The sequence below is a fragment of the Schistocerca cancellata genome, chromosome 2 (assembly GCF_023864275.1).
Source record: "Schistocerca cancellata isolate TAMUIC-IGC-003103 chromosome 2, iqSchCanc2.1, whole genome shotgun sequence".
Classification (NCBI taxonomy): Eukaryota; Metazoa; Arthropoda; class Insecta; order Orthoptera; family Acrididae; genus Schistocerca; species Schistocerca cancellata.
In genome coordinates, this window is record NC_064627.1 from 993,120,063 (window position 1) to 993,145,273 (window position 25,211).

General features: G+C 39.6%; 1 protein-coding gene across 4 annotated transcripts in view; it reads left to right on the top strand.

Annotated features, from left to right (window-relative positions):
* LOC126162969 (protein tramtrack, alpha isoform-like) overlaps positions 1–25,211 on the top strand; it is a 167,311-nt gene that overhangs the window by 11,617 nt on the left and 130,483 nt on the right. For all 4 annotated transcript variants that reach the window (XM_049919817.1, XM_049919814.1, XM_049919815.1 and 1 more), the window contains exon 3: positions 20,848–20,908. In XM_049919817.1, the coding sequence (XP_049775774.1) occupies positions 20,848–20,908 (61 nt within the window). The remainder of the gene's footprint in view (positions 1–20,847; positions 20,909–25,211) is intronic.

A 25,211-nucleotide genomic window follows, 5' to 3' on the forward strand; every position in this document is an offset into this window, starting at 1 on the left:
ATCACATAATCTAGCAACCCATGAACTTTTCATTTTGTTTGCTCCTCTCCTCCTGGGTGTTTCACTTTTCTGTAAGGCAGTGTATAAAAATGATGATACGCTCACGGCTCCAATAAAGAGACAGAATTTCTTGTGGCACTTTGTGAAAACCCACTCCAGCCCCTACACTTTGATGAAGTTAGAGTAGGTGGCAGCACTATACATAGCCTTCAGAATGACTTCTGTAACAGTGGTCCATTCCAAGCAGAGATGTGTTATCGAGTTCCTTTTGGTAGAAAACCAGACCATCACAGAAATTCATAGGCACTTACCGAAGGCCTGTGGGGACCTAGCAGTGATCAAAAGCATTGTGCGTCATTGGGTGAGGCGTCTTTGTCATCGTCACGACAAGTTCACACAAATCTGTCCAATCACCCGTGTGCCAGCCAACTGCACAAAACTGTGACTCGTGCAGTGTTCGAGAGTGCGGATGTAGCCACACACTCTAGGCAATCGACGTGTCACAGACAAACAGTTCGCTTCTCAGGTGGAGCTATCTGTTGGTAGTGTTGACACACCTGTCCACCAGTTGGGATACCCAGAGGTTTGTACACACTGGTATCGTCGCTGCCTAAAAGAAGACCATAAAGAGCAAAGGATCTTCTGTGCGGAATTTTTTGCCTCACAACTTCAGACTTCCATCTGTTTGGCCCAATGAAGGAAACAATATGTGGACGATGGGCACATAATTGATGCATCGAGATGTTGGCTCTAGCGTCGACCGGTAGTGTGGTACTGTACAGGCACACAGGCCTCCCATTTAGGAAGCGTAAGGCTGTCGCATTGGACAAAGATTATATTGAAAAATAGGGTTTTCCAGCCAAAATAGTGGAGAAGAGCGTGATGTATTGGAATCCTGAATAAAACCAACCTGCTTTTAGAAAAAGTATTGCACATACTTAATGTATGTTGATACTAAAGTCAGTGCTAAATGAATTTATTATAAAACCTGCTTTTTCCAACTTTATTCTGTATCGCCCAATTTTTAGCCCAGTCATTAAAAAAAAGACCTTCAATAAAATATGGTATTGCAACTGAAATCAGAAATAATTTTGATCCAGACCTGTATTTCCTCTCGCCCAGGGTGCACATTAATCACTTCTCGTGAGGACTTATTATGTCGCAAACATTTGTTTGTTTATTATGCTACCCTATTCACTATACTTCTGTATTGTGACACATTTTATTAAGTATTGCCGTAGATTTTATTGGAAATTTACAGTTTTATTTCTTAACAGAACTATTTCAGAAATTGAAATTTGCCTGATGGTGTAACATGCCTACATTAGAGAACATTTGTGAGGGTGGCAAGATTTAAGATGTTGAAGTTTAAAAAATTAATGTAATAACTGGACCCTTATTTTTAAACTGAAATATAGTGTGTCATCTGTTCTTTGCCTCTGGATGTTGAAACCCCCCCCCCCCCCCCCAAGTGGTTTCCAACTGAACTCTTTAAACAGGCCTACTTCAAATTATGCTTTTTGTTTCCTCATCCCATACCTCACTTGATGATTTCTTGTAATAAATAAATATATCTTCTAGTTAAGCAAGAACTGCAGTTATTTTAGATGGAGTCTTATTTCAGAACTTCGGATACAATTAATAGGTCTTCACAAAGCTTGTGCCCATTTGGGTCACAATGAAGATTACTACAAAACCCCCAGTCCCTTCAAGAATCAAACTCTCATGAGTAAAACGGCTTCAAGTGTCATATTAATGTACAAATGAGGTAATGTGTTAAATATTTGATATTAACATGTAATCAAGAAAAAGTTTTGGAAAGGTTTGAAATATGGTGTAAGTTCATTGGAACTCACTAAGTGCTCTCATTCTCAAATAGCAGTTGAATAAAGTTTGGGTACTTGTGCATTGTTAGTACAGTGTCTCAGAATACACGCAGTTTCTAATTGTAATACTAGTCTTATTTTGTTAAACTTTTAACATGAGATTATACCTCCTGATGATGGGTAGATTATGACAGCATTTTAAATTTGGTCAATGACAAATATTGAAAATAAAGTTTTACTGCCCCTGGAAGCTATTAGATCAGCATCCTGCAAACTGGGTTGTGGGATAGTTGCTCCATAATACATATATTTAATTAGGACAGGCAATGCCTTTTTTTTTTTTTTAATTTCATTTCTTCTTCCCTGATATTAAGTGTCACTTAGGAGTTTAGTCTCTCCTCACTACTTTAGTTTTTTTTATTTTTTAAAGTATTTATTTCAGTAAATATTGATAGAATTACAAATTTCCCACAGTTTTATCACCAACTATGAAATTTATTTTTTTTAACTTAAGGCCCAGTTGTTTGGAATGAGCTTTCACAATTTTCTTGGGCCTTTTATTTTTCCATCCACTTTAGTCCCTACGCTTCAGATAGCCACGAAAGGGCCATTTGCTATATTGTCCTCTATCCTGGGTTGAATGTAAGATTTTGACAGGGGTCTGCTTGTCTTTCGGTTTTGGGAGTTTGTGTCCCACTCGCTCATTGATTATTATCATTGTCTTCTCTTCTTTATTCTTGTGGTTCATCTCCTGGGCTGCATATGGTTTTAAATTTGTAATCCTGAAAGACTGGCATCCATTACTTTCATCGGCTGTGCAACGATTTAAATGTGTGTATACGGGTCATAACACATATCTGTAAATGAGCTTAACAAGTTAAATCAGAATTTCCTATGACATAAAAACACTAATGGCTTCTGTTCACTCACTGTATACTTGCTTTCATGCTCCACCCCCCCCCCCCCCCCCCCCCGTCCCCCGTCCCACTGCCATTCTGCTACCAAAATTTGAGTGCAACAGTCAGCATCCAGTTCTCATTTCAAGTCTCCATTGACGGAGAGTAATACAATTTTGAATTGCTGTTATGCCGTGAGCTTTCTTAAAATTTAATGTAGATTTTTAGGAGTGACATGTCATCTGCCTCTAATACTCAAATGTGTGTGTTGCTTCTATTCTGCAAAAGATATTAGGCAGCGTCCAGTTTTTTTTCATCTATTACTCCAGTCCACTGATGATCTCACTATCCTTTCACCTCAGCATGTTGGATTGAAATCCACAATACCTTCCACTTCTGAGTTCCCATTGCCTCTACTCTGTGGGAAATTTGGTCCAAATTTTTATGTGAAACTGCTCAATATTGGTTATCTCGAAAATTGTAGTTATCTCTTTTGACCATAAGTGAATCCTTATTTGTACCTCCTGTTACAGTGCTGTAAATTAAAAGCATTCAAAATGTTAGTCTGCAGAGTTTAATGACCACAGTAACCCATTCAGCATATGATTACACTTTCTTGGTGAAACTCTGTACTCCTTGGAACCAAGATTTCCATTTTTCACATAGGTATGTGTTTATCGTAAGTGTCATTCCATACAATCTCACAGGTGGTGATAAGGTTACCATTAAAAAAATTTAGTCATGGGTATGTATTTGTATTAACAGTAAAGCTAAATAGCACTGACCTAACTCAAAACATTTTTGACCAATTCAGGTTTGATTGCTTAAGGGATCTGTACCCGATCATTAGTCAGACACCAATTTCCCTTCTTTTTTTCCCCCCCAGAGACCTACTATGTGGTAATGAATTGACGTACAGACCTTAATTTTTTTATGTATCTAATGGCCTTGCCGCAGTGGTATTACCAGTTCCTGTCAGGTCACCGAAGTTAAGCGCTGTTGGGCTGGGCTAGCACTTGGATGTGTGGCCATCCGGTCTGCCAAGCACTGTTGGCAAGCAGGGTGCTCAACCCTTGTAAGGCAGACTGAAGAGCTACGTGACTGACAAGTAGTGGCTCCGGTCTCGTAAAGTGACATATGGCAAGGAGAGCAGTGTGCTGATCACATGCCCCTTCATATCCTTATCCAGTGACGCCTGTGGGCTGAGGACGACACGGCGGCCGGTCAATCTCATCGGGCCTCCATGGCCTGATCAGGCAGAGTTTTTAAGTTTTTAGTATGCAAGTCACTTTAAGTTGATATAATGTTTAAAAAGTAGGATACAATACATCATCCAGGTTTTTTGTCAAAAATGTTGAAAAATACACTTTTCCATGCTGTGCTTTAAATTCGCTTTTCTTTTTTTTAAAAAAAAAAGGAAGCATAACTTTGTACAGGAAAATGAAGCAGATTTCAGCTTGTGCATTGTAACTCTTTAGTCCTAGTTTTAAGTATGAATAATAATGAAACACATTTGACATTTCATGAAAATGTGCTTTGCAGAATTTTTGTGCCTATATACAGTAGTATGTATGTAAAATAATAATAATAATAATAATAATAATAAATGAAGAACAAAAAGGCTGCTGCAAATGAGCACGAGGATGTAAAGAGCAACTGATAATAGATACAGAGGTGACATATCAAGCGAAAACTAAACAAAGGTCCCTACACTACGCATACATTGATTACCAAAAAGCCTTTGATAGTGTACCCCACTCATGGTTACTACAGATTTTGGAAATATACAAAGTAGATCCTAAATTGATACAGTTTCTAAACACAGTAATGAAAAACTGGAAAACCACACTTAATATCCAAACAAATTCAAATAATATCACATCACAGCCAATACAGGTTAAGCGTGGAATATACCAAGGAGACTCATTAAGTCCTTTCTGGTTCTGTCTTGCTCTGAACCCACTATCCAACATGCTAAATAATACAAATTATGGATACAATATTACTGGAACATACCCACACAAAATCACACATTTGCTATACATGGATGACCTAAAACTACTGGCAGCAACAAATCAACAACTCAACCAATTACTAAAGATAACAGAAGTATTCAGCAATGATATAAATATGGCTTTTGGAACAGACAAATGTAAGAAAAATAGCATAGTCAAGGGCAAACACACTAAACAAGAAGATTACATATTGGATAACCACAGCGACTGCATAGAAGCAATGGAAAAAACAGATGCCTATAAATACCTAGGATACAGACAAAAAATAGGAATAGATAGTACAAATATTAAAGAAGAACTAAAAGAAAAATATAGACAAAGACTAACAAAAATACTGAAAACAGAATTGACAGCAAGAAACAAGACAAAAGCTATAAATACTTATGCTATACCAGTATTGACCTACTCATTTGGAGTAGTGAAATGGAGTGACACAGACCTAGAAGCACTCAATACACTTACACGATCACAATGCCACAAATATAGAATACATCACATACATTCAGCAACAGAAAGATTCACATTAAGCAGAAAGGAAGGTGGAAGGGGATTTATAGATATAAAAAACCTACATTATGGACAGGTAGACAATTTAAGAAAATTCTTTCTAGAACGAGCGGAAACTAGCAAAATACACAAAGCAATCACTCATATAAATACATCAGCTACACCATTGCAATTTCATAACCACTTCTACAACCCTTTAGATCACATAACATCAACAGATACAAAGAAAGTAAATTGGAAAAAGAAAACACTACACGGCAAGCACCCGTATCATCTAACACAGCCACACATAGATCAAGACGCATCCAACACATGGCTAAGAAACGGCAATATATACAGTGAGACGGAAGGATTCATGATCGCAATACAGGATCAAACCATAAACACCAGATATTACAGCAAGCACATTATTAAAGATCCCAATACCACAACAGATAAATGCAGACTTTGCAAACAACAAATAGAAACAGTAGATCTCATCACTAGCGGATGTACAATACTAGCAAATACAGAATACCCCAGAAGACATGACAATGTAGCAAAAATAATACATCAACAACTTGCCATAAAACATAAACTAGTAAAACAACACGTTCCCACATACAAGTACACACCACAAAATGTACTGGAGAATGATGAATACAAATTATACTGGAACAGAACGATTATAACAGATAAAACAACACCACATAACAAACCTGACATCATACTCACCAATAAAAAGAAGAAATTAACACAACTAATTGAAATATCCATACCCAACACAACAAATATACAGAAGAAAACGGGAGAAAAAATTGAAAAATACATCCAACTGGCTGAGGAAGTCAAGGACATGTGGCATCAGGATAAAGTTGCCATTATACCAATTATACTATCAACTACAGGAGTCATACCTCACAATATTCACCAGTACATCAATGCAATACAGCTACATCCAAACATATATATACAACTACAAAAATCTGTAATTATTGATACATGTTCAATTACCCGAAAGTTCCTAAATGCAATATAACATATACCATACAGTTACAAGGAAGTCACGCTTGACCGAGGTCCGCGTCACGTTCCATTTTTAACCAGACTTAAGTCTGAGAAAAAAAAGTCAATAATGATAATAATAATGTCTCTCATTGCTGCTTGCATCAGTTCTCTTGTTTTACTGAAGTTGTCTTTTTAATTCACATTAGCAATAAAAGGATATGTCACCACATATGTGCAGCCAAGCTGTCTCTTGTAATTCTTTGCACAGAAAAGACATTTTACAGTGAAATAAAACATACAAATTAAGAAAACACATAAATAAAAAAAAATGAGTGGTAATTCTTTTCAGCTCTCAACTGCTTAAGAGTCCAGACCTACTGTATACAACGACCACAAATATTTTGTATGTCATTTCTTCAAGGAATACACTTGGCTCTTATTTGTCATTTCACTGTAGTGTTTCATGTGTCATATGTGTAAGTGGCATTTTCATTTTATTCTTTACCAGTGAATAAAATGAGTTAGAATATTCTTCTTTTTTTTTTTTTTTTTTTTTTTTTTTTTTTTTTTTTTTTTTTTTTTTACCCCGTATGTGTAAACATTTCACAACAAAAAAAAAGTTGACGTGCAACTGTCTACATAGCCTGTCCCCCTCTTGGTTTCCATTATTATTTATAATTAAAACTAGGACTGAACAGTTACAGTACACAAGCCGAGATCCCTAACGTTTTCCTGTACAAAGTTACGCTTTATTTTTAAAAAAATCATGATTTTAAGGCACAGCATAGGAAAATGAGTGCTTTAAAATTTTTCATAAAAATTTGAATTATGCATCCTACTTTTTATACATTATATTAACTTAGTGGCCGATATACTAGATGGATTAAAAATTAGGTATGTAGGTCAACTTAGTACCAACTAGTAGATCTCTGAAAGTAGCGAAATTGGTACTGACTAATGACTGGGTACACACAACCTTGAGCCTTGAAGTCTGAAGTTGTCAAAAATGGTTAGAGTTAGGACAGTGCATCCATGTACCAGTTATGACTAAATTATGAAATGATCACAGTAGAACCTACTAAAATGTCTGAGTGTTTACATGGAATGACCCTTAACAGAAGCTTAGGTTGTCTTGTATTTGATTTTTTTACATTATCTTTTACCATGTCACGAAATATTTTCAGTATGTTATCAAACTCATGCTATTAACTGTTGTCTAATTGCATCCTTCTTAATCAAGGAGTATACTGAATTTGACACAATTTGGAGATCTGAAGAATGATTTCCTTGAATTTAGTTCCCTGAATGCTCTCACATCCTTGTTTATTTACTTTCTGTAGTAGTTTGTCATGGGAAAATTTGCCAGTAGATTCTGAGGTGAGACAGTGTAGAAAGGTGGCACCTGTTCCAGCTGCGTGCATTAGAAACACGCGCCCACTACTCTTCCTGTTGTGACTGAGCTTGAAGCATTGACTTCATTCTTACTACAGGCATTATTCGACCTTGTCTAGGTTATCACAAGGTATTTGAACCGTTTTGATGATGAGGACAGAAGGAGGTAGCACAAGTGTAATGAAATAATAGTTGGCTGCAGACTGTTTTAAATAGGTATAATGCCGAAAGAAAAAACCACAATTACATCTGTAATGAAGTTCACGCAAGGTAAAAAGGCACTGAAATCTGTGGCAAAACTCCTTCGATGCAAGGTAGTGATTACAGGGCTGGGAGACAATGCACAGTCTCTCAACAAAATCTGAACACCCAAATTGTTGAAGGACACTTACCAAAGGAAGAAATTCTCCTCAATTGGCAATGAATCCACAAACTTCGATGTGGATGCACATTAATGTTAGACCTCCAGCAGGAATTGAAAATTAGTGAGCATGGAGGACATGGATGGGGACTTGCAGATAGGTGGCACTAGGTGGGAATGTGAGACGGCTGGGAAGTGCGCTAAGATAGTTCGTGTATTTGCGATAAACACTGTGTCCGGGTAGCGCAGTGGTTAATGTAACTGCCTACTGAGCAGGAGAACCAATATTCGAATTCCAGTCCGCCACACATCTTCACTCGTCCCTGCTGATTCAGCATCAAAGTCCCAATGCAGCTGATATTAATAGTTCCTTCAATTTTCTTTCCTTTCTCCCTCTTCTCCTTCAGTTTACATAAAATGAAGAAATACACACAATTAAGGGCGAGTGAGAGAGATAGATGGTCTAATGACGGCACACAACAGTAGATTGAGGCAGATTAAGTTAGTGGCTGCATGGAAGTGTCAGTGGTCCACCTGTGTTCACAGTCTATATTGGTCATGTTGTCACAACTAGTGGGCAACAAGACCGTATATTGTTTCTGTGACAAATAAGTAGTATTGGATTGTCCTCCTGGTGCCTGTAGACTCAATTTAACTATCTCTAAATGGCTCCTAAATGGTGGGATCATGTGGTTTGGAGATGAACTGTACCAGTAATGGGAGCATCTTGACTGAGAAAGAAGCTCGGTCTGAGTGAGACAAAGCTCTTGTTGTGGGTGTTACTTAACACCTCTGGTTTCAGAGGAAATGGCCAACTGCCTGGAAGACTACCTATCATAGCCAATGTAACAGTGCTCATATGCACAGTTGTAGGAATACAACAAAGTTAAGTTCGCTATCACTGCCTTCCTCTAACAGTCAAGATAGCTTCCCCGATGCCCTTGGTGTATACAGGCAGTTCAAAGCAAGCATGGGGGCGGGGGGGGGGGGGGGGGGGGGGTCGTTGGCACCTTGATGAAAGTTACAAACTCCTGAGTTATTAGCAACCACGAGCTGCGGCAAAATTTGTGGACAATAATCCTGTACCATGGCACTATCACTGTCTATTTGATGTCTCGTTCGTCATCACAACACACACAAAGTTAATATTAAATACATCTTATTCAAATATCTTTGATTGTCCCAAAGTCTTGTGAGGCAGTAATAGTTTGCCGCCACTCGAACATTTGTTTGAAATGATAAATTACTAAAACACACCAGCAGATGAGGACCTAGGAAAGAATTTTTTATGTTAAATGCAAAAGACTTCTCACCGTACAACAAATATTTGGCACCAGTAAGGCATGAACCTGGAGATCAACTCTTGAACAAATGTTCTTTACCAGAAAAAATTTACATTCCAGGACATCATTACCTCTACATCTAATGATTTCAACTGAAAATCTTCCAGGTTGTTAATGTGATTTGTTGATTTGACAGTGGCTGAATGGATTTCAGTTGAAATATCAGGTGATAAGGTAGTGATGTTCAGATCCAATCCTGTTGCTGGAAAAAGAGCTAGTGTTTGAAAGCTAATGCGAATGCTGTTTTCTGTTGTATGTTACTATGACCCACGCATCAGTCCACTACAGGTGAGTGGCTGCCTTTCCCTTACTTTATGCATTGCTCCATTGAGGAAATTCTGTGTTCATCAAAGATATTAATTCTTTGGTACATGACATCTGAGACTACTCACAGACAACACTACTATACACAGAGAGATCATGTGGATAGAAAATTGTTTTAAAAGAATCAGGAGAAATGCAGACTATCAGCAATTGGTGCAAAGATGGACAGCTAGTCTCAGCACCAACAAGTATAATGTAATGCAAGTGAATAGGCTGAAACATTGCTTTGTTGTACTACATGATGTTGCTAGTAAATGGGTTGCCTTTCACATTAAGTTGTATTATTGAGATGTTCATATCAGCAGCAATGTGGCAGCTTTATGAAGGAATAGTGACCTAAATCTGATAGTCATAAAAGCAAATCCTAGGTAAGATTAACTAGGAAATTCAGATTGTTAACTTCTGTACAATAGACGCTTTTAAGTATTGTTCCTATGTACAGAAATTGTACTAACTATAGCTGTGGGAAGTGCAAAGAAAACTACACAGTTATCAGGTTTGTTCAGTCGGTGCAAGTGTGTCATTATTGTGGTTCGCAACTCAGAGAGATGATGAAATAGTTGTTGTTGTTGCTGTGGTCTCTCTTCTTTTTATCGTCTCAGTTAGTTCAGGCTTGCATAAAAGTGCACATGCTTTCATCCTTGCATCCCCTTGCAAATGAACAGAGATTCCTGAAACTGGAGCACTGTGTGCTGTTTATTGTGGCTTGCAGAGTATAAATTCAGATAGAGGGAGTAGTCAGTCTGGCTCTTGAACTTCATTGGCCATTTAAATACTTACATCTACGTCTATACTCGGCAAACCACTTTGTAGCAGATGTCAGTGGTTATGTCATGTTATACCAGTTATTTAGGTTGCTTTCCCATTTCATTCCAGTATGGAGCTTGAGAATAATGATTACTTAAATGCCTCTGTACATGCTTTAATTATTCTGATCTTTTCCTCATGAACCTTCTGAGAGTGGTATGTTGGGTTTGGTAGTATATCCCTCAAGTCATTATTCAAAATCATTCCCTGAAACGGTGTGTCCATTCATGTTGCTCTTCTCAGTATACATTTGATAGCCCTGTCAATCCTATTTGGTATAGGTCCCTTTCATTTTTTGAATTTCACAATTTTCCATTTCTGAATATTTAAAAGCAAGTTGCTACTCTCTACACCACTTTGAAATCTTATCAAGATCTGACTGAATATTTGTGCTGTTTCTTTCAGATTGTGCTTCATTATAGATAGCAAACTCATCTGCAAAAAAGTCTGAAGTTACTTTTAATATTGTCTGCTAGATCATTAATATATAATGTAAATAGCAAGGAACCCAACACACTTCCCAGGGGTACTCCTGATGTTATCTCTACAATCTGTGGATGAGTCTGCATCCAAAAGAACTTGCTGCATCCTCCCTAGCAAGAAACCCTTAATCCAGTCACAAATTTCATTTGAGACTACCTTCATCTCATCAGGTTGTGCCACAAATTTCTTTTCTCCCCAGTTCTGTTAACAACCTCCTCATTAGTTACCTGATCTACCCTCCTAATCTTCAGCATTCTCCTGTAGCACCACATTTCAAAATCTTCTGTTCTGTTTTTGTCTAAACTGTTTATCATGAATGTTTTACTTCTGTACAGGGCTACATTCCAGACAAATATCTTTAGAGAAGATTACCAAACAATTAAATCTATATTCAATCTTAACAACCTTCTCCTCTTCGGAAACATTTCCTAATCTAATTCCCTCAGCATAACCTGATTTAATTGATTACATTCCATTATCCTTGGTCTGTACATCCTCCTCTCAAGACATTCTGTTCATCTGCTGTGCAGAATTCTTTGCTATCTCTGACAGAATTAGAATGTCATCAGTAAACCTCAAAGTTTTTATTTTTCTCCTGAAACTTTAATTCTTACTCCATATCAATATCAATCTGCAGATTGAATAATATTGGCAGTAGGCTACAACCATATCTCACTCCCTTCTCAACCACTGCTTCCCTCTCATGCTCCTCAACACTTCATAAGTGTCGTCTAGTTTCATTACAAGTTGTAAATAGCCTTTCGCTCTCTGTACTTTACCCCTACTACCTTCAGAAGAGTCATAGAGTCATCAATATTGCCTCATGTGTTCCTCCATTTCCCTGGAATCCAAACTAAACTTCCCTGAGGATGGCTTCTACCAGTTTTTCCATTCTTCTGTAAAGAATTCATGTTAGTATCTTGCAATCATGACTTATTAAACTAATAATTCAGTAACAATACGAGAGAAGGAAAGTTGCTACTCACCATATAGCGGAGATGCTAAGCCGCGATAGGCACAATAAAAATATTCACACAATCATAGCTTTCGGCCATTAAGGCCTTTGTCATCAGCAGTACACACACACACACACACACACACACACACACACACACACACACACACACACACACACACACACCTGCAATCTCAGAGAGCTGAAACTACACTTCCAGTGGCAGTACCAGTGCATGATGAGAGTGGCAACTGGGTGGGGGGTAAGGAGGAGGCTGGGGTGGAGAAAGGGAGGGATAGTATGGTGGGAGCGGCGGACAGTGAAGTGTTGCAGTTTAGACGGAGGGCAGGAAAGAAGGTGGGGAGGGGGTAAGTAGCGGAAAGGAGAGAAATAAAAATAAAAGAAATTAAAAGACTGTGTGTGGCGGTGAAATGACGGCTGTGTAATGCTGGAATGGGAACAGGGAGGAGGCTGGGTGGGTGAGGACAGTGACTAGCGAAAGTTGAGGCCAGGAGGGTTACAGGAACGTAGGATGTATTGCAGGGAAAGTTCCCACCTCCACAATTCAGAAAAGCTGGTGTTGGTGGGAAGGATCCACATGGCACAGGCTGTGAAGCAGTCATTGAGATGAGGTGTATCATGTTTGGCAGCGTGTTCAGCTACAGGGTGGTCCACTTGTTTTTTGGCCACAGTTTGTCGGTGGCCATTCATGTGGACAGACAGCTTATTGGTTGTCATGCCTACATGACATCTTTGCTATCTGGATTGAAGGTGAGGACACCTTATTCACATTCCTCCAGAACATCAACGACGTCTCCCCCATTTGCTTCACCTGGTCCTACTCAACCCAACAACACCTTCGTAGATGTTGACGTCCGCTTCAGAGATGGCTACATCAGTACCTCTGTCCATATCAAACCTACTAAACACCAGCAATACCTCCACTTAGACAGCTGCCACCCGTTTCGTACCAAGAAGTCCCTTCTGTGCAGCCTAGCCACCCGTGGCCGTCGCATGTGCAGTGACAAGCAGTCCCTCTCTAAATATACCAAGAGTCTCACTGAAGCCTTCACTGACAGTAATTATCTTCCCATCTTTGTACAAAAACAAATCTCCCGTGCCTTATCTTTCCAGTCTCCCACCACCTCGCAAATTCCCACAGTCCGGCCACAGAGGAGCATTCCCCTCGTAATTCAGTACCATCTGGGACTGGAGCAACTGAATTACATTCTCCGCCAGGGTTTCGATTACCTCTCGTCATGTCCTGAAATGAGAAATGCCCTACCTACTATCCTTCCCACTACCGTGGTATTCCGCCATCCACCGAACCTACACAGTATATTCGTCCATCCTTATACAAACCCTGCTCCCAGTCCCTTACCTCATCGCTCATACCCCTGATGCAAGACCTGTCCCATACATCCTCCTACCACCCCCTACACCAGTCCGGTCACTTACATTACCTATCACATCAAACCAGTCATGTGATCTACAAGCTAAGCTGCAACCACTGTGCTGCATTCTATGTAGGCATGACAACCAACAAGCTGTCTGTCCGCATGAATGGCCACTGACAAACTGTGGCCAATAAACAAGTGGACCACCCTGTTGCTGAACATGCTACCAAACATGATGCCCCACGTGTCAATGACTGCTTCACAGCCTGTGCCATACAGATCCTTCCCACCAACACCAGCTTTTCTGAATTGCGCAGGTGGGAACTTTTCCTGCAATACATCCTATGTTCCTGTAACCCTCTGGCCTCAACCTTCGTTAGTCACTGTCCTCACCCATCCAGCCCCTTCCCTGTTCCCATTCCAGCACTGCACAGCCGTCATTCCACCTCCACACCCAGTCTTTTAATTTCTATTTATTTCTCTCCTTTCCGCTACTTACTCCCTCCCCCCTCCACACCTTCTCTCTTACCCTCTGTCTAAACTGCAACATTTCACTGTCCGCCACCCCCCGCCCCAGCCTCCTCCTTACCCCCCCCTCCCAGTCGCCACTTCCATCATGCACTGCTGCTGCTCACAGAGTGGTTTCATCTCTCTCAGACTGCAGATGTGTGTGCAAGTTGCACGTGTGTGTGTGTGTGTGTGTGTGTGTGTGCGTGTGTGTGTGTGTGTGTGTGTGTGCGCGTGCGTGCGTGCGTGTGTTTTTCTACTGCTGACTAAGGCCTTAATGGCCGAAAGCTATGATCGTGTGAATCTTTTTATTGTGCCTATCGCGGCTCAGCGTCTCCGCTATATGGTGAGTAGCAACTTTCCTTCTCTCGTATTGTTACATTCCATCCTGGATTTTCCATTGTTTAATAATTCAGTAACATTCACACCTGTCAGCAACTGTTTTTTTTTGGAACTGGAATTATTACATTCTTTTTTACGTCTGAGTGTGTTTCGCCTGTCTCGTACGTCTTACACATCAGATGATAGAGTTTTGTCATGGCTGTCTCTCCCAAGGCTGTCAGTGATTCTGATGGAATGTCATCTATTCCTGGGGCCTTGTTTCAACTTTTGTCTTTCAGTACCCTGTCAAATTCTTCTGTCAGTATCGCACCTCTCATCTCATCTTCACCTGTGTCTGTGTCCTCTCCAGTTCTGTAGTTAGTTCTGTGATATTTCCTTCAGGTTCACCTCCTTTGTATAGACCATCTATATATCTCTTCCACCTTTCAGCTTTCCCATCTTTGCTTATGACTGAGTTTCCCATACGACCTCTTGATATAGATACAGCTGCTTTTCTTGGTCCAAAGGCCTCTTCAGCTTTCCTGTACGCGGTATCTATTGTTCCACAAGTGAAATATCCTTGTAGGTGTGGTACCGAGTAAAATACTTTTCAGAAATAAAGAAATACTGTATCTACCTGACTGCCTGGATCCATGGCTTTAGAATAGTGCAAGTTGGGTTTCACATGATCGATGTTTTTGAAATCCATACTGCTGACTGTGGAGAAGGTCAGCCTGTTTAGAGATACTTCATAGTATTTGAGTTCTGAATATGTCCTTAAGATTCTACAACAAATTGGTGTCGAAGATACTGGATGGGAGTTCCGTGAGTCACTTCAGCTATTCTTCTTTACGTATGTAGGTGTAGTCTGTGCTTTTTTCCACCTGCTGGACACATAGTTTTGTTTCAGCGATCTGTGGTAGATTGTAGTTAACAGAGGGGGCTAACTCAGCTGCAAATAGGGGTATGGAATCTGATAGGGATTCTACTGGGCGTAGGGGCTTTATTCTGTTTTAATGATTTGAGCTGTTCCTCAATGCTACAGACAGTAATACGTACTTCACTCATCTCTTCAATGGTATGAGAATTAAAATTGGCACCACTCCTGGATTGTTGATTGTAATCAAACATTTGAAAACAGAGTTAAGCATTTCATAGTCCTATGCTTCGTTTAAATCTATTATGCAGTACCCTCTGTTTCTTTAGAAGTTTCTTTGCAGTGATTGTATACTGTGGAGGATCCCTCTCATCGTGAACTGTTCTGCTGGGTACGAGTGCATCATCAACTATTCTTTTAAGCTTGAGCTCCTCCTATGACCTAAAAATTTCTGGTTACTCATTGAGATATGAGACTCTTGTTTCTGTGTTCAGTTTACCGAGCATACATATCTTTCGACGTATTTTAGTTGTTCTTGGTACTCTGGTAGTCATTGTTGCTGTAACTGCCTCATGGTCACAGATCAAGTTTTGATATGGACACCATAAAAGAGGTCAGGTCACAGGTTGTCTTGTGTGGAAGGATATTGAATGATGATTTAAAGGTTCATATTGCTCTTCACATTTTATTGCCTCAAGTTACATGGTCTCTGAACTTTGTTCTTGGTGAATATCAAAGCAAAAGAACCCCAATGGAAAGAATATGAATGGTCGTTATTATAAGGAGCTCAGTTTAGGAACCTAAGATCAATATTGTAATACTGAAAATGAGAATAACTTGTATTTTGCAGTATCAGTTTGATGTGAGACACATAAGGTGTGATAAAAAGCAAATAAACTTTCTCAGAATCAAAAAATCCTCATTTAATTTCTAATAGTAGTCTCCATTCAAGGCTACACATTTGCTCCAGTTACTTTTCATTCTTTTTGTTCTGTCAGGAAAATAAACTTTGCCAAGCCATGAAAAATATTCACTGGTGACAGTGATTGTGTTCTCTCTCTCTCTCTCTCTCTCTCTCTCTCTCTCTCTCCCCCCCTCTCTTTTTTCCCCCTCCCAATGGAAATAAAATTTTAATCTGAGAAATAGAAATGAATCATTTACAGTTAAACAAGGTGAACAGAATGAGTAAGGTACTAATTCAATAACCTGTTAATGCACTTTCCACTTTTTCTGCTGTCTGCTGCGTTGTGTGATCGTGCATTATCCTGGTGAAAGAACACATTTCTGTATGCCATTGTGAGCCACTTCTCATTCAAATAGTGTTTCAGTTACTACTCCAGCAGTGAAACATACATGGCCCAGTCACTTTAATGTGACCACCATCTACATTAGAATTCACTGTGCAATAACCACTCGAAGACGACAGGTGGCAGCACTAGCAGTGGGGAGGTAGCCTCCAAAATTCAAGTGTGTCTCATACTCAAAATTAATGTAAATATGTCCAGTGTTTGATTTAAAATTTCCTCCAGTCTTAAAAACGGCCATATATTTCATGCCGCGGAAAACCTATTTCTATCTGGGCAACATTGGATTCAGTTGGCAGCGGCAGTGCACTGATGTGATAAATGTGAGTTGCAGTGATTCACAAGCTTGCGAAAACTCTCCCTCTTGCCCCGCCATTACAAATCCAGAACACTGTCTAGCCCATGATGTGTCACTGCAGTCTGCGGTGCCAGTGAACTTGAATTGAAAGTGCTTTGTACAACAGCATGGTATTTTTGTTTGTAGCTGGTCTCATAATAGAAAAAAATAAAAGGTATTTATATGATGCAAAGGTATTTATATGATGCAGGCTATAAGTTGAAAGTAACAGTATATGCAAAAAGAACATGAAACAGAGCAGCTGAGCTGCATATTGACCCTCCAGTAACAGAAAAAACCATTCACAATTGGTGGGATAGTAAAGATGGAATGGAAAAAAATGAGGAACGCTAAATGTGCAAATAGAGGTCTGAATGCAAAATGGTCAAAACTAGATGACCTATTGAAATGGATTTTCAAGGTACCATCTAAAAGGCATTGGCATTAATACAAAATCATTCAATCACACACTGTAAGCTAGCACTACAGTGGAACTTGACAGACTTCAAGGGTGGAGTTGCTTGGTGCTACTGGTTTATGAAGTGTCACGGACTTAGCAGGCAAACCAAAACCAGTATGCCACAAGAGTATGAAGAGAAAATATTTTCTTTCCATCACTTTATTATTCAACATCGAAAGAAAACCAGTGTGGAACTAAGCCAAATAGTGAATATGGACGAAATTCCTCCGGCATTTTGATGTTGCCGTAAAACATGCTAAAACTGTAACTATAAAAACAAGTAGACATGAAAAAATGCACTAAACTGTTGTCCTTTCCTGTTGTGCTGATGGTGCTAAATTTAATCCAGTGATCATTTTTAAGTGCAAAACAATGCCAAAACCTGCTGAAATACCACTTACATGAAAAGGGTTGGAAGGACAAAACTGGTATGAAATTATAGATTAATAGTGTCTGGGAGAGAAGAAAAGGTGCTTTATTGAAGAAGTAGTCTCTTCTTTTGCTACATCAGTCTAGTAGTCATTTGGAAAAATTCTGGGGAAGGGAAACTGAGACAGGGAAATACAAAGCTTGCTGTTATTCTGGAAGGACTTTCCTCTCAATTGCAACCTCTTGATGTCTTGATAAGTAAACCATATAAGGTGTATATGAGAGAGAAATGGAACAAATGGATGACGGATGAAACCCAACATGAATTCATGTCGAAGGAAGCTTTAAAATGACCTACAATCAAACAAATGTGGTATAAGCAATGCTTTCGATGCCAGTGAATACGGTATTATATATGAATAAGATAATGATGACGATGAAGAGGAAGAAAAAGAAGAAAGTTCAGATGATTCTGAGGGATTTTAAAGGTAAGTTTGGTTTTATAAACAAAGAATTTTTTTAGTCTGGCTTTGCAAGTTAATAATAGAATTTGCAAAAATTTATTTAAAAAAATTGCTTAAAAATTAATGTGTGTCTTAAAGACTGTAAAATATGGTAAAGCTTGTCAGAAATGCAGAAAACAGTGCAGTCATTGTCATAAAGCAGAAGTGCAACAATTTAATGGCTAAAAGGGTATGGCCATTGGCTTTTGGCCAACGATGGAAGCAATTCCGAAATGACTAAGTTCGTTAGCTGTTTGCATGCTGCCGTGGTTGAAGTATACCATGCATGGCAAAATGGCACCATCCAGAACTGGTGTCGAGGCAAATTTGGTGCACCGTGGGCGCCTTCAGTGAATGTTGCAGCGTATGAGCTTCTGCAGCAGGAACCTGTATAATGTACACTTGCTGACTGTTGTTCATCGGCAACAAAGGTTGGTTGGTTAGTTAGTCAGTCAGGCAGTTGCAGGCAGGAATTTTTCATGCCAACACCACAACTGGATTCAGAGTTGTGCAGGTAGTCTTTTCGGATAAATCACATTGGACAAATGGCAGGTGGCATTTACAGTGGAATATGTCAGAAAGCAAACACCCTGCAACAATCAAGGGAGCGTTGTTGCCTGGGGAACGCTTTTGTGGCATTTCCTTTGTGATCCTGTCATTCTGGAAGGCACAGTGCAGCAACACAAGTATGCATCTACATCTACATCCATACTCCGCAAGCCACCTGACTTTGTGTGGCGGAGTTTACCTTGAGTACCTCTATCGGTTCTCCCTTCTATTCCAGTCTCGTATTGTTCGTGAAAAGAAAGATTGTCGGTATGCTTCTGTGTGGGCTCTAATGTCTCTGATTTTATCCTCATGGTCTCTTTGTGAGATATACGTAGGAGCGAGCAATATACTGCTTGACACTTCGGTGAAGGTATGTTCTCGAAACTTCAACAAAAGCCCGTACCGAGCTACTGAGCGTCTCTCCTGCAGTCTTCCACTGGAGTTTATCTATCATCTCCGTAACGCTTTTGCGATTACTAAATGATCCTGTAATGAAGCGCGCTGCTCTCCGTTGGATCTTCGCTATCTCTTCTATCAACCCTATCTGTTACGGATCCCACACTGCTGAACAGTATTCAAGCAGTGGGCGAACAAGTGTACTGTAACCTACTTCCTTTGTTTTCAGATTGCATTTCCTTAGGATTCTTCCAATGAATCTGTCTGGCATCTGCTTTACCAACGATCAACTTTATATGATCATTCCATTTTAAATCACTCCTAATGCGTACTCTCAAATAATTTATGGAATTAACTGCTTCCAGTTGCTGACCTGCTATTTTGTAGCTAAATGATAAGGGAGCTATCTTTCTGTGCATTCGCGGCACATTACACTTGTCTACAACGAGATTCAATTGCCATTCCCTGCACCAAGCTTCAATTCGCTGCAGATCCTCCCGCATTTCAGCACAATTTTCCATTGTTACAACCACTACCCTTGGGGACCACATCAATCCTACAAGCAGCTTGTTTTTCCTCGGTACGATGGCATCTATCAGCAGGAGAATGCAACAAGTGACACAGCTCGCAGTGTACATGCGTGGTTCAAGGAGCACAAGGATGAGTTAACCTTACTCCCCTGGCCAACAAACATCCGCCGCCCCTCCCCCCACCAAACCCCCGTGAATTTAAACCCAATCGAGGATCTGTGGGACCATCCTGATCGGGCTGTTCACTCTTTGGATCCTCTAGCGTAAAACCTAGCACAGCTGGCCACAGAACTGGAGTCAGCATGGCTCTGCATTCCTGTCGGTATGTTAGAGAACCTCATTGACTCTCTTCCTGCAAGTCCGCACTGCAAGAAGTGGCATTTGACTAGTGGTCACATTAATGTTAATGGATTGTATAATATGCCCAAACAGTATGAGAATAACACTTCTGGGAATCCAAAACATTGGCCATCACTTTTTCAGCAGAATAAATGGCATTGCCTTCTGTAGTAATCTTACATCAGTCTTTGTCAATTGATTTGACCGTTTCAACTCTGGTTGATGTTGATGAATCTGTTTCATCCATGATTACAACACACACGTAATCTGTAGAGTGAGACTAAGCATTACCGAACACTGAGTGGAAACATTCTTCTGGCAACATTTTCGGTCAACACTCAGTTGTTGCAACTCTTCATCACATGTAAAGGTGTTTTAATTTGATTGTTTTGCGTAGGACATTGAGTACTCATTCAGTTGAAGTCCTTAAAATTTCAGCTATCTCATTCACTATCAATGAGTGGTATCCCATCAACAGTATCATGAATGTTTTTAGTGACTACTGTTTTGAGCTACTGACCAGCCGGAGAACTTTTCAAAAGTATTTTCTCTCTGCAAACTTGACCATCCCCCACCCTCCCTCTCTCCCTTCCAGAGAGAGAGAGAGAGAGAGAGAGAGAGAGAGAGAGAGAGAGAGAGAATTCTGCTGCTATCATATCTTCGTCTGTTACATCTTATTCAAATATTATTTAAGCTCATTGCTAGAATCACATTTGGCAACAATTATATAGTTTCATGAGTCTTCAGAAAATTACCAGGCTTCCCAAATGATCTCGTACTCCAAAAAATCCTTTGTCACAAATAATCATTGATATTGATAATCATGCTTTATGCAATACAGTGTAATATTGTGTGTGATTTGACGTTTGAAGAAGATTCCACATGAGTATTTAACATTTTGTAAACCAGTAAGAAAATAATGCAAACTTTACTGAGTTTAGTACTGAATTCATTTAACTAATTATGAATTAGTATGCTCTTGACCCTACTTTAATACTAGCTGACTCATTTAGACAGTAATCTTACTACTATATGTTATTAAATGTCCCCTTTTGTCTCCAGGATGGTCCTGTCCAGCAAGTTAAAGAAGAGCCTGAACCAACTCCAGGACCTTCATCACAAGGTAATTTGTTGCGAACTACTGTGCAGATACTTTCACAGCATTTTTCAAATAATGTATCTGAACCTGCTTGTCCAACGAAGGCAGAAGTAAAGTAGCTAAATGCAGTTCAAACCATAGCTACATACTTTTGGTGCTGGTGGTGGTTTGTAGCTCCTGCAAAAGCCTGCATTGAATTCCTTATTTGTCCATCCATAACCTGTACAAATTAGTAGCTGAGTACCTGGCATTTCCCAGGTGTGTATTGCTTCCAATTTACTGTTAGTCCATCTGCTATAAACCGCCATATTTTACATATATTTCACTCATATTTGTACACACATTTCACTGTCTAGCGAATTCCACTTTGTCATAAGTCGTCCCTCCCCCCACCCCCACCGCTGCCGCGGGTGCGAGCACGCGCTCACACACACACACACACACACACACACCTCAATGTTTATCTCTGGAACTGCATGTGATACTATGGTATAATTTTCCAGGGACATCCATTGATATTTGTGGACACTGCCTGCAAAATGTGCTGCTAATAGAGTTAGTAGTAATAAATTGAAATGTCATGCTCAATACAGCTTCACGCATCTCGGTATTGATGACGTCATATCCCCTGAACTGTGTGTTGTACGATTGTATGATCTTGCTAGTACATTCAGTGAATACCGTCTGATAATGGAAATTGGAATTTGGAATATTCACAATGCTACAAAAGGGTAAATTGCTACTCGCCATAAATATGACATGACGAGTTGCAGACAGGCACAATGAAAATGCTGCTACACATTTAGCTTTTGGCTAAAGCTTCTTCAGAAGGGAATACAGCTGTCATGGTGAATGAAAGCAGCAATCTGAAGTGGGGGCGGGGAAGTGGAAGGTTTAGCAGGGTAAGGGTGCTGTCCTTCCCCCTCCCTACACCTCTCCAGATTGCTAGTTTCATTCACCATGACAGTTCCATCCTGGTCTGAGCTACTGGAGATGGTAGTTTTGTGTGTGTGTGTGTGTGTGTGTGTGTGTGTGTGTGAAGTGTGCGTTTCCTTTACTGAAGAAGGCTTGGGCAAAACCTAAATCTGTAACAGTGTTTTTCCTTGTGCCAGTCTAAATCTCAATGTGCCATCTTTATGGTGAGTAGCAATCTATCTTTGTCCTAATATTGTTGAATATTACTTGAAAAATGTGTTATTAGTAAAGAAATAATAAGTAAAAAGTCGTGCTTAAAGCAGCAGTATTACTGCACGAACAACAAAAATTTCGTAAGTGATAAAAATTTTTGTCTTCAACATTATGTGGAGGATTGTTAGTGAGGAATTTTCTTTGTAACAGTTTGAAATTATGTGTAAAGTTTGTTGCAAGTCACTAAGTCCCCTCATTCTTGTTGGATGACTAAAGTACAGCTATTCTTGCATCATGAGCTACACAGCTTTCTCACCCTCACCCCACCCCTTTGATAGGTAGGTGGTTCTTACTCCCACAGTAACGATTTCCAGACAGTAAGTGATACGTGTACCAAGTTTAGTTAAAATCGGTCCTGTGGTTTAAGTGGTCGTGTGTTACATATGTACAGTCCTGGACAAAACGAGCGATACCGCTCACCTTTTCATTACACTGGTCCACACAGCTTTAAAGTCTGCTACACAGCATAACAGGCAAGGCAATGAAGTGCTACCAACATACTATGCAAAGCCGTGAAATTGAAAAACTGTCCTAACTTTGTCAGACTGTTTTCAATCATGTGTAGGACTATATTAATGCTGATTAGTGTGTTACACAACACGTAAATATAAGGTATACCGTATTTACTCGAATATAAGCCGCACTTTTTTTCCGGTTTCTGTAATCCAAAAAACTGCCTGCGGCTTAGAATCGAGTGCAAAGCAAGCGGAAGTTCTGAAAAATGTTGGTAGGTGCCGCCACAACTAACTTCTGCCGTCGAATATCTGTAGCGCTACACAAGCATGCTTTGTGGGCACAAAGATAAATACTGGCGCCAAAACGTTTTTTTCTCCGCCCCGAGTTTAGACCACTGATTTTCATACATTATCCAACGAAGTAAATACAAATTCCGTATTGTTCATCTTCGAATGTAGCAGAATTTCAATGTACTACGAAAATGCGACTGGCAAGACTGTTAGGGATGTTTGTCAATATGGCCAACTCTATGTTCAGAGTTTTTTCCTTCCTGTGAGAAGAGATGGTTGCTAATAGGAACCTGATGAAATGTGAATCACATGCAGTATTCTCTTCACCATAAGAATAATACGAATATAAACATTTTTCCATGTATTCTTTCGTGTTTGCTGCTATCTCATTTAAATCCTGTCTGCCTAATAAACTACGAAACTAATATAGAGTGAGACAACAGCAAAAGCGGAAGAATATACGTATCGTGTCATGTTTACATTCGTATTATTCTTATGCCTAATAGTGATATAGTCAGAAATGAAGCACGGCAACTGACTAGATTTTAAATGTAAGATGACTAATTTCTGTGCAGAATTTGATGTACTAAAGAAGCGGCTGCAAAGATTTTCAAACAGAGAAAAATTTGCGCCTAACTCTCGTTCAGAACATGTTCTATCATAGGCAGTCTATTATTTGGTTCTTGTTGATCATTATCAAAGAAAGCAGCAGTGCAAGTAACAACAAATAGCAGTCTCTTGCCATTGCTTCGCTATTGAGATGATTCCTCTTTTTTTTTTCCAGCGGCGGTAGTGCGCTCAAAAGCAAGTCATGCTGCGAGCGGCGACAGGCCGTACACACGCACTATCAGAATGCGACAAACAATGCATGACACAGTACAGTAATGCATTTTCAGCTTAGAGTGACGCAAACACCTATAACAAAAAAAACGGCACTTATCAGATCAAAGCAAAATAGCAATCGATTCAAACCAGATGAAGCACGTGAAAAAGGAAGGGTACCCGTATAAATACGGACGGAGCGACTGACGCATAGCAATGGCTACCTGGTAAAGCTTAACTGGTAAGCTTACGACTCGAACCAAACTACTGTAGCTGTATCGTCTTTCATTCGACCTAAATTGTGTCTCATATTACAATGGACCAACTTTGTTTCGATTTGGAGGTGCGGCCTAAAACTTTTCTCTCCCCTTGAATTTCGAGTCTCAAATTTCAGGTGCGGCTTAGATACGAGTGAGGCTTAGATTCGAGTAAATACAGTAAATGAAAGAAGAAATGCTAATTAGTATGAACTGTACTAATACTATCGAATTTCAGCTTATCGAGATAACATAACTGTTTTAGCAAGACAAAGTACCCCAGATCATTACGAATTAGCAAAATATTATGCGCAATCGACCGCGAAATGGTCTTTATCAATGTTCAGACCAGTCGTACTGGATTACCATTGCTGACCTACCATGAAAGTATGCAAATTTAGCAATGCGTGAAGATTCATAACGAAATTCAGTTAAAAATCATTCAGTGCCACACTTAAGTCAAGTCAATTACTGACAAAAGTGAAAAAGTAGGCAGTAACAAGTATGAAATTCTACAAGAGTTTCATATTGGCATCCGCAGGGCACTGGTACAGAATAAAGGTAGCAGTAAAACTTATTGGGGGCGCGAGAATTTCTTAAAATAGCTTTACTGATAGTCTGTCTGCCTCCATCGTGATTAGAACCGAAAACAATCCAGACCTCCCTTGCAGTAGCAAACACCTTTCACTACGCTAACAGACGACCCAGGCAAACAGCCCTCTATTATTACCCCAGACATGAATAAGCCGGCAATTTTGCAATGAAAATCGCAAAATGATCTGCAGTTTCTGTTGCATAGAACTTTTTGGACTGAAAAACATGAATTTTCAACCTTTATGTAACCGCTTATGTGACAATCATTCGGGATTTTTATTGGAATTAGCGAGTAAATTTAGTAGGATAATTCTTCACCAACCCCAGAAATAAACGATGACATAGCTGCCAAATGTATTCTACAATGTTTCAAATTGTCCATTTGACTTGCCATAGCCAGAAAACGTTCATTAGCTGAAGTGTTTCTTAAGCTAGCTAGCAATGGGAATCCTCGCACTTCTAAAACGCAGTGGCGTTAATACTGGGATCTGAATTACCATGTGTGTAGGCAAATGGATTTTATTTGCACTCCTGTAAACATGATATGGATCGAAAGCTTAGCTATGATTAATATGCTGACGTATCAACTGCAACTATGACACTTCAAGTAAAGAGTAGGTGGAATTATTTATGTGGCCCTCATCTTCAGTAACTGTCGTAGCTATTTTTTTTTGTTAGGATTTCGTCACCTAAATCAGTAAAAATAGAATCCTACTAGCC